The sequence below is a fragment of the Callorhinus ursinus genome, unplaced genomic scaffold, assembly GCF_003265705.2.
Source record: "Callorhinus ursinus isolate GAN/ISIS: 27379988/994484 unplaced genomic scaffold, GSC_fseal_2.0 scaffold7, whole genome shotgun sequence".
Lineage (NCBI taxonomy): Eukaryota > Metazoa > Chordata > Mammalia > Carnivora > Otariidae > Callorhinus > Callorhinus ursinus.
Window position 1 is genome coordinate 58,950,765 of NW_027397069.1, and position 11,006 is coordinate 58,961,770.

An 11,006-nucleotide genomic window follows, 5' to 3' on the forward strand; every position below is an offset into this window, starting at 1 on the left:
TAAAGGAAATGCTTTTTCTTCATGTCTAATGTTTCTTTCCATATGAGTGGAACTTAATTAGTATTACACTCATGGCTTCTCTCTGTCCCCTCACCCATCATTATTGGTGAGTGGGTTAGGAGAAACTGAGTGTGTATCATCCAGTTCCTTCTTTGGGAATCAACCAGCCCCAGAGAGCATGTACTCTTGGCAGCCTCTATGTGCCATAAGTCTTATAGGAGTGGGTCTCTGAGAGTGGGAGGGGAGGGAGAAACTGCTGGCCCGGGGCTACTTCTACCCTACCGGAGGTATGAACATGTGGGATTTAGCATTAGATGTAAAGCACATTCTCCAACATTGACTTTCGATTTTCATGTTTTATTTGGTTCCCCATTTATCTTAGTCTTTTTTCCTATTTCTCAATTGTTTTAAAACCCTTGTCAGAAAGAGGGGATTATTTTCTGAGCCACCTAAAGCGTTAACATAGATGGGTTTCAATTCCCAATTTACAGGCGAGGACAAGAAATAACTTACTATCGGCATCATCTTGGATCCTTATCAGAGTTTCATTTTGTTCCCCAACTGCAGCCCCAAAGGGGGAGTCACTTTGTGGGGTGCCAAGAACCAGGCGGAGCTCCTCTACTTCCTCAAAGAGTGTGTCGTCCATCAGCTCAAGGACACAAGGCTTTTCGGTCTCACCTGGAGCAATGATAATGACAGCACGTCAGTTCCATCCCATCATGACATCCCAATCACATCCCAGGCCCCAAAGGATACCTGGGCTACTAGAATATAAGCACCACAGGGCATGGATGTTGTCTTTTTCCCTGCTGTACTGAGAGTGCAAAGAAGAGTATCTGATGTGTAATAAGCCTCCAATAAATATTTGCTGAATGGGGGCGCCTGGGTGGCTCAGTGGTTAAGCGTCTGCCTTCGGCTCAGGTCATGATCCCGGGGTCCTGGGATCGAGCCCCGCATCGGGCTCCCCGCTTTGCAGGAGGCCTGCTTCTCCCTCTCCCACTCCCCCTGCTTGTATTGCTTCTCTTGCTGTCTCTCTGTGTGTCAAATAAATAAAATCTTTAAAAAAAAATTTGCTGAATCAATGACTAAATGTTTGAACATACACAATGAGAGCCCCTATTTGTATGGGAAATTTCTCCAGTGTCTGTTTTTAAGTTCTGTAAGTCATCTTAGAAAACAAGGGATAAAGAGCAAATACCAATTTTATGTATGAATTTCTAGCATTATGATTAGGAAGCAAATTTATCCACCTTGTACAGGACAATCAGAGTTAGTTTGACTACAGGATTAGTTTCTAGTACAATTACAGGATCACAGTGATAGAACATTTTAAGGCTCTGAATTCACATTAAAAGTGTGATCTCTATTTCCTTTCATTTCTCTCATTTGAACACTATCTCCCAGCATTGCAAAATCTACATATTTGTTATACCACCAAATTCGTTTTGAATAAACAATATAGCACATCACTGGAAATTAATTCATAAACTGATACAGACACCAAAAAGACCACCGATTCAATCTGTTACAATCTACTTCACCTTATTATCACATAGTGCACACAAAACCACATCATAAGCTTGTTGAGGTCAAGAAGGTGTCTTTTCCTGATATTTCTCATCAACAACTTGGCTTCCTCAAATGCCAAATAAAAATTTCAAGCTCCACCTTACCAGGGAGAAATGTGATGATGGAGCTACCAGTGTTTGGACGTTCCTCAAAGTCTGTCATCACCTGTGCAGAACCCTGCCGGGTGTAGCATCTCACTGAAGACCTGTAGTGAACGTCTCCACTCCTGTGGATCATTGCAACTATCTGCCCGTCATTTTCATTGCCAGTATATACTCGTTCTTTGAATTGCATCCTAGGCACTGCAAAGCAAACAAACATATGGATCAAGATGAATGGAAATTTCCTTAAGGAAAACGGCATTTCAGAAAGCAAGGTTTAGTGGAAAGAAGAATGGAACAGAAATGAAAATTGGATTCCAGTTTCCACCCAGCCACTTGACAATGTTTTGGCCTTAAGCAATCACTTAAATAAATTGTTTTGATTTTCTTATCTTTGAAATTCTGCTCTATTTCATGGAGTAGGCAGATGCAGTGAAATGCTAAAAAGTAGATAAAACCAGAGACTTTAAGATATCTGTTCTATATGTGTTGCTTAATCATGAGCTTTTCAGAATTTCTGAATAATTTCTGAATTATTTCCAAATAACACTCAATATTGTGCACAGTTAGAAGCATAGTTTACCCAGACCATGTTAGAAAAGTTGATAACGAATATAGTGTTTTATATATATATAATGTAAATATATATATAAAATATTTTTGACAACAAATATTATGTCTATATTTAAGTGATACGGATGATGGGTAAATTAAATATAGGTTTCATTAACAATAGGTTACACTCTCCCAAGCAATGTCAAGATCACCATGGTTGAAAATTATTCAGAATTCCTTCTGAGGATGTGTCAGAGAGCCCTCCCATGTATCCAGCAGCTGCTTGTCTTACAACTAGGTTTTTGGCATCTTATTAGGGAAATTTCAGGAGTGTCTGGGTCTAAGGAGATGACAGAAAAGTCTTGTGTTGAGAAGTGGAAAAAGCTCATTACATGTGGTTGGTTCCACCTATCTATGGTGAGGGAACTCTTCCCCCCCATTATTGTATTTTTATTAAAAAAAATTTTTTTTATTAACATATGATGTATTATTTTTCAGGGGTACAGGTCTGTGATTCCTCAGTCTTACATAATTCACAGCGCTCACCATAGCACATACCCTCCCCAGTGTCCATCACCCAGCCACCCCATCCCTCCCAACCCCACCACTCCAGGAACCCTCAGTTTGTTTCCTGAGATTAAGAGTCTCTTATGCTTTGTCTCCCTCTCTGGTTTCGTCTTGTTTCATTTTTCCCTCCCTTCCCTTATGATCCTCTGTCTTGTTTCTCAAATTGTGGTGAGGGAACTCTTGAGACACAATCAAGATATTGCTGGCAATCTCACTTTTTTTTTTTAAATTTGAAAGGACTGCCTAATTTTATCAAAATGGTCAGAAGTAGAAATGAAGACGTGGTCAGACAGGGTATTGTTATGGGTTGAATTTCTTCCCCTCCAAATTCATAGGTTAAAGTCCTAACCCCAACAACCTGAAAATGTGACCTTGTTTGAGGCTATGGTCTTTATTGAGGTAATCAAGTAAAAATGAGGTCCTTAGAATGGGCCCTATCTTAATAGAACTGCTGTCTTTATAAATAGGGGAAATTTAGACACTGTGACACACACACAAGATATAAAGACACATAGGGACAAGATGGGTATCTACAAGCCAAAGACAAGGCATGGAACAGATCCTTCCCACGCAGCCCTCAGAAGGAACCAACCCTGCCGACACCTTGACTTTGGACTTCTAGACTCCAGCACTGTAAGACGAGAATTTCTGAGTCTATAGGACTTTGTTATGGCGGCCCTAGCAAACTTATACACGCAGGTCATCTTTTTACTTAATCTGTATATAAATAGCCTATGAATTTAATTATCATTGTAAATGAATAAACACTCACAATCTGAGACAGAATCATTTATGGACACTATGGCTTTGCTGGGCTCGCCGAGGGCAGCATTCATAGGCATACGAAGCACCAGTTCAAATTTCTCAATTCCCTCCAGCACCGGTTGCCCAAGGTCATCCAGGATGATAACACGAACAGTCTGCATGTTGACTCCAGGTGCAAAATCTAAATTCCGACTGATTCCCACATAGTCCGTTCCAGCTATACGCATAACAAAAGAATTATTCAGTTGGGGACTGACTAAACTAAACAAAATTATGAGAAGCAAATTATGTAGATCTATTTATGATACTTTTTAAAAAAAATATAGAGACCAGTATAACATTACAGAAAAATACATTTAGTGAAATGCAAAGGATTAGTATCATATTGGTTTTCAAGATGGTAGACCAAAGGTCTACCATCTGAAACTTTATTTTATTTACATCTAGTGAGTTAGTTTCGCTTTAGTTATATAATCCCTCTATCTTTATTTTGGAATTCTTGAAGGGAGCTAGTAAAAATCAGGTCTGAAAGAATCATCACATGAATCATATATGTGATCATCATCAATGACCTATAAAATATATACATTTAAATTTTGTTAACATCAGTTAAATATCTCTATTTATTTTCCAAAGCTACAAGAGAATATCCTATTTAGGTGTGTGTTTGCCTGTTGGCTAAAGAAACACATTTCAGATATAAGCTTTTGTCCCACATGATCCGCCCACACTCACCCGGGGCAAGGAGAGCAATCCTTTATTCTCAAAAACGTATTTGATTTTTGGCTTATTGTTTCAGACCATGGGATGCAAACCTAGAGTTGACACCTCCATTTATGTCTAAAGTAGTTACAAACAAAACTGTCTGTCAATTTTTAGGCCCCACATTCATAAAGACTGGGAGTGGGTGACAAGGGTTTGATATTATTGCTTTTGTGTTTTCATACCTTCTGTTCTTCTAACCCTCATTTTACATATATTCTCTTTACTTCTGAATACACATCTATGAGTGCCTCTGCCCTTAATTCATTTTTTAAAATCTCTATCTGTATCTCTTTGTGGTTCTTCTTGTATTTTTCTTTTCCTCTGCTTCTTCATCTCTGTTCTCACCTTTCTCTGATTTGAATTTTTCTTAAAAAATAACTAATTCGGGTGAATCAAATGCTTACTGGACACCTACTACATGCAAAGCATCATGCTGGTTCCACTACATGGTATGGCCCCTGTTTGCTCTGTGTGATAAGTATGCAATGGGCATATGATGTATGTGTGTGCGCACATAAGAAAGAAAGGGTGCATTATTGGCAATTTAGGAGAGAAAAAAAGGAAATTTTTAATCCTATGCTTACCCTAAACATCAACTCTTCAGAGATGTAAATTCCAGAATAAAAGGCAAGTGCTTCCTGGCTAGGGTAGCTTATATAATGAAGTGTGGAAAAAGCCTTTGGCTCTGAAGTATTTATGGGGCCATCTGGTTAAAATGAAGAGGGAACCAAGTTGGAGATGCACATCTGCATGACACTTACAAGTCATTAGATTTCTGTGAGGGTGGCCAGCATGAACATTCTTGTGCATACTGATGCCATAATAGTCAGGTGTAGAGAACCAAATTCATGCAAATACAGGCATTAGAATTTAGGGTCATTGACTTACATGTTTGCAACGTAATCTCCAATTTGTGGCTTTTCAATGTATTTTCTCACAGTAATACATAGAGCCTAGACTTACTTACGATATAATAATAATTTCAGAAAATAATTCCATTCATCCTGACCATTTTCACAGGCGTGAAGGTTTAGCTTTAAAGTATTTTGCGTCAAGGTGAGTTGAACCCAGGAGAACGATCAAAAGAGCTCCAGTAGGAAACCGCTCACCGTCAGCCGAGGGAGGATCCGTTTTCCGGGATCTGACTGTGACACTGGAAGACCTGGATAGGTCCGTGCCTGTTCTCCACACCCGCACCTCCACGTAGCCAGCGCTCTCATCCACAGGGTACTCGACGTCGCCGAAGTAGAAGACAGGTTCTGGAAGAAGGAAACAGTGCCCTGGTGGTTAATTGTTTTCTTCCACATCAAGCCAGACTGATGGAATTCCAGAATAGAGTTAGCTTCCTTTTACTGTCTTCCTTCTATCATATTTTCTCCTTTCAGTAAGATAACATCCTTTAATCTGTAGATTTATATAGTTTTCAGGTCAAAAGGTCTCTGCTGAAAAGCAAAAATACTTATGGTTAAGTGCTTCGTGGAACATTCTCGTCTTGAGGCTTGAGTTACTTTGTCCCCCATCTGTGGGATTATAAGTGGCTCTAAATGTACTTCCTATTCAGTTTAGCTGGTAAAATAGTCCCCCAAAGAGAACAAAACACACAGGCTGAAATGCAGTAAGTTTGGGCTGACTGCTCATTGTATCGTCACCTGGAGACTATTTGCATGACGACATCTTCTGATCTGTTACATTTGGCCTTAATCCAGCGTCATTGGGTCTATAATAACCACTGCAGAGTTAGTACCTATTGGCATAACTAGACTAAACATATATAATTGCCAGTCCTGAAGACTTTGAGGAGACCCGGACATGACTGTAGGTTACCTGTAGAGTTTTGGGGGTGCCTAATACCAACTGAGGTTCCACTAGAGAAATAAGCTCCTACCAAGGGATTTGTCTTAAACATGTATGAAAATGATGGGACTTAGTCATGAAGGTAGGACACATGCTTTGGAGACTCTGTTTTTCTCTGGTACTGGTGATGAATTGATCCAATCATTGTCACTCTGTCTGACTCCTCCTGTGACGGACAGTTTCCCTGGTGAGACAGCTGCCAAAAGTCACAGGGGTAGCAGTTAGCTGAATAAGGAGGGACACTGAGAGAGAATTTGTGGGCTGACTTATAAAAAACTTACTCTGAAATATTTATAGGCCATAAGAAAGTGCAGAAATAATATAGAGGGTATATTTTTACCCACTGTGAGTTTGTTTTATAACCAAACCTTGACAAAGATAAATTAATTTGAGAATAATAGCCCTTTGACTCGAGACTTTATAGTCATCTCTGTCTGGTTTCACAAGACTCAAAAGGACTGAGTCTCAAAGAGTCATATAGCTCATCAATGTTCTTCAAACACAAGACCCTTAAAGAGACGACCATCATATCTCAGAGCATCTAACTGAATTACTAAACACACAAAAATCAAGCAAAACCCTACAATCATGGCTTACAACCAAAGGCAATCCATTTTGCGCACTGTTTAAATTGAGCATAAATTCTTTATTTTTCTGACCCAAATAAATTACCTTTATTAAAACTAGAAAATTATGTTTTCTTTGTTTTTCCATATGGGGGGCCTAATAAGAGGCATGCAGTTCCCCTGAACTCTTGAATAATACAAAACCGACCTTGGAAATTTTGTTTGCCTATTTTGGTTCACGAGGTGATAAATCTGCCCAGGGCATACTCCACCTCCTTCTCATCCTTTCAACTTGGATGGTGTTAGGGCAAGTGAGTGTGTATGTACAGATGAGGGTGTTAGCTTATTAACCTTAGTCAAGGCAGGCCTCAAATACATGCCAATAAATTCCTTACATTTCTCACACCTAAGGAGGGGGCAAAGGTGAAGACAGAACTCTGAAAATGCTTATTCTGACCAGATGGCCAAACCAGGCACATCTGTATGTTTTTTCAAAGGCTTTTAACATTATTATGGAGGCTTGATCATTGGCATCCATCGTGATCTCTCTCTTCACATTGCTGGCAAACTGTATCATTGTACAAGTTAAGTTTCTGAGTTATGGGAGGGAGCCATGAAGTGCGGTGAGGGGGAGAATCTATATAACAGCACCTCCTATCTTCCGATTTCCCTCCTCCTCACAGATATATATAGAAGTGGGACAGATTAAATCATGTAAGGGAATATGACTGTTAAACACCGAATGGGCTACATATCAGAGACAAACTGATGCAAAACATGTGTGTGTTTAGACTCATTTTGTCAACAATGTGTCAGGAATTTTTATGTTATAGTTTAATGGGTAGTGCATATAAGGAAAAATTTAAAAAGTCCTATGTACTACTCTGAAAATTATGTCAGTCAGCATGAAGAGTAATGATAATAGTTACTATATTATAACATGAACTATGTGTCTGACATATATGCTTTATAGGCCTGTGTGGTTGTGGTTGTGTGTGTGTGGTGTGTGTGGCAGAGAAGGGGAGAAAGAGAGAGAAAAAGAGAGAGAGACGAGAGGGTCTGGCACATGTGACAATGCAATAAATAATATGATTTATGTGAATTGATACAAACAGTATTATCATAATTGCTTATTGGATGGTATGTTGTTACCTCCAGCAGAAAGAAAGAGGGGAAATGGAAAAAAGTTTTAATCCTAAGCCTCTCAATTTTACTACAGCAACCAATAGAAGCATCAGAAAAGATATTTCCTTAAAATTAATTTGTTGAAAATCGGTAGATTTATGTGATTCTTCTCCCTCCTATGCTTCACTGATGACAACTAGAAAATCGATCTATTAATCAATTGTAATCATTATGGCGAATGTATAGAGTGATTAATATAAGCTTAAAACACACTTCAACCGTTTTTATAAGAAACAATTCTTGTTAACTGCCTAGTTTCTTAGGACATGAAATAAAAATAAGTGGCTAGACATGAGTACCTCTCTATCTTTTCAGTGTAGTTGAATGAGAACTGAAAAGAATCATTATTATCATTTCAATTTCTCAAAACCTTGTCAAAAATCTCTACAACTTTAATATTGTTTATAACTGTTACCATTTGGACAGAATCTCATGTAATATAAATGAGTTAAAAATCCTTCAAGCAGTGAATTGAGTTACAATCACTGAAGATAAATGGCAAGATGTTCCTGGAACATTTTAATGTGTAGGTAATAAGCAAGTAAAAGGAAGCAAAGGGTAAATAAACCAAGACTGCCAACAGCTGAAGGATACCTATACGGAATCCAGAAGAATGGCTTGTTCTGGGAAATTACTCTAATTTATGAGCAAGATTTTCACTCCCCTTTCTTCGGCAACATGTTTGTTTGTTTTTGTCTAGGAGCTTGGCTTCTCTTAAAATTTCACTGCAGACCTTTGCCTATTAGTTTTGTAGAGACCCACATTACAACTTTAAGTGCTTTAGAAAAAGCCTATTTATTCTGTAATCAGATCTCAAATAGGCACTGGGCTGTATAAGTTCGTAGTCTTAATGAAGAACACAGTAGGTGGCTGATATTATGACCTGGAATGAGAGAAGAATCTAATAAAGTCATGTATCCTACAGCCTGCACCACAGAATACCATAAAATAGTTATTCCTCATCACTCCGGGACCCATTAATGATACTCTGGAATCCATGTTTATTCCCTCTGCAGAGGAAAGATAAGTTATACCCAAATAGTGTGTGTCTGAGCAGTGCAGTGCAAGGGAGCTTTTAATTTAGCCTAGTGAAACTTACAAGGGAAGCCACCCTATTCTCTGTATTCTTTGTGGTGTTACTCTTTTAAGTAGAGGGCACAGATGAAGCTATTGACTACAGAAAAGTCTATGTTAGCTCATTAAAAAATAACACGTTTGTAAAGAATTTACACACTTAAAAAAAGGAACACACTTTCCCGGGGGGGGGGGATACTTTCACCACAAACAGCAGGGATAGGATCCTGTCTGTTTCTTACAAATGTGGTTGATGAGGCTTGGCAAGCCAGATAAGACACCCACAACCAGGACAAAGGGAAAATAACTTAAGTTTTTCCCCAGAAGGAAAAAGTAAACTTTTTTTTTTTTTTTTTTGCTAAGTCTATGGTGTCTAGATTGATGCTTACAATTACATTGTGTCTCATGAGATGAAAGAAATAGGTGCCAGTAGTATTTGCTATCTGGAGCCAAATCTTATTTACTCACGCGTACAAGGACCATCAATCAAGGAAGCTTTGTAGTTCTAACTAACATGTTTACTTAGAAAGGAACAAAAATGCAAGCTTTCATGCTGTCTTTTGGTTTAGTGCTGAAAATAATACGAAGAAACCTCCCTGAATTATTTCCAACTCAGGTCTCTGTTCTGAGCTCTGGACCTTGATAGCTAGCTGCCTCCTCAGCCCCGTGTGCCTCACAGCAAACTTCTTTCAAAGAAAGTCAGGAGAGTCACCTCCACTGCCTGCTCCTGGTTTCTCTTGGGCTCAAGGGCCACTTTCCTAGATTTGGCCAGCACACTTGCTGGGGGGGTAATCCCACCCCCCCACACACCCACTTAACCAGGCTCTTAACCAAAAAGTTCATCCCTCAAAGAAAATTTCATCATGGTAATCCAGCTACAGAAAACCTGTCAGTGTTCCTCACCGTTCATAGATTGTTCGCCAACTCCTTAACATGGTTTACAAGACATTGGAGCCTCTGGTCTCAGTTTACCTTTAGATCTCATTTTAGGCCCTCTTCTGCTCAATAGTCTAGGGTCTTGAATGTCTTAAAAGTGTTGCTTTCAGGCTTTGCTGTAGCACCCCCTTGGTTTTGCACACTCCTTTCCTCCTCCTCATGGGGGTAACCCCTGCTCCTTCCAGACTTCTGCTTAGAAGTTGCTTGTGCTGGGAAGCACTCTGTCTTCCCCATCAAAGGCCCCACTCTCTCCACTGGTGGGGTCTCCAAGTTTTCTGAGGGGAAGAATTAAGCCTCTTTCATTCACTCTACTTAATGTAATGAATGCTTGGCAGTAGGTGCTCAATCAACATTTGTAGAGTGAAGGAACATCAATAAAATAGGATTTTTTTTTTTCAGAACAAATGAATAAATACATCTTTGTGGTGGGTGAGTTAGAAGACTACACTCTTGGGACACCTGGGTGGCTCAGTTGGTTAAGTGTCCGACTTTTGATTTCGGCTCAGGTCAGGATCTCAGGGTCGTGGGACTGAACCCTACATTGGGCTCTGAGCTCAGAGGGGAGTCTACTTGAGATTCTTTCTCTCTCCCTCTGCCCCCCCCCAACCTGGTCTGTCCCTCTCTCAAATAAATAAATAAATCTTCAAAGAAGAGTACATTCTTAGCATCAGGTAGTGGGAGTAAAGAAGCCTCTGAAGAAGGAGCAAGTGGTCATCCTTGTAGTAAAAGGACTTCGTAGGGCTGCCTTTTGGATCTGGAGGAAGTCCAAGGAGAAAGGGAACTGAATCACAGTGAACTCAAAGAAAGAAGGTTCTTTCTCTTTTTAATCCTTTGCCTCCAGGGGATTCCAAGTTGGGTGTGCATCAGAATCAACCAAGATCAGGGGCGCCTGGGTGGCTCAGTCTTTAACTCTGCCTTGGGCTCAGGTTGTGATCCCAGGGTTCTGGGATCGAGCCCCACATCAGGCTCCCTGCTCATTGGGGAAGCTGCTTCTCCCTCTGCCGCTCTCCCTGCTTGTACTCTCTCTCAAATAAATAAATAAAATCTTAAAAAGAAAACAAAAAAAAAA

General features: G+C 39.7%; 1 protein-coding gene across 1 annotated transcript in view; it reads right to left on the reverse strand.

Annotated features, from left to right (window-relative positions):
* FREM2 (FRAS1 related extracellular matrix 2) overlaps nucleotides 1-11,006 on the reverse strand; it is a 155,498-nt gene that overhangs the window by 28,783 nt on the left and 115,709 nt on the right. Inside the window, exons 7-10 of the mRNA XM_025874881.2 lie at nucleotides 5,432-5,581; nucleotides 3,565-3,774; nucleotides 1,674-1,871; nucleotides 514-678 (exon numbers count right to left, since the gene is read on the reverse strand). Of these exons, the coding sequence (XP_025730666.1) occupies nucleotides 514-678; nucleotides 1,674-1,871; nucleotides 3,565-3,774; nucleotides 5,432-5,581 (723 nt within the window). The remainder of the gene's footprint in view (nucleotides 1-513; nucleotides 679-1,673; nucleotides 1,872-3,564; nucleotides 3,775-5,431; nucleotides 5,582-11,006) is intronic.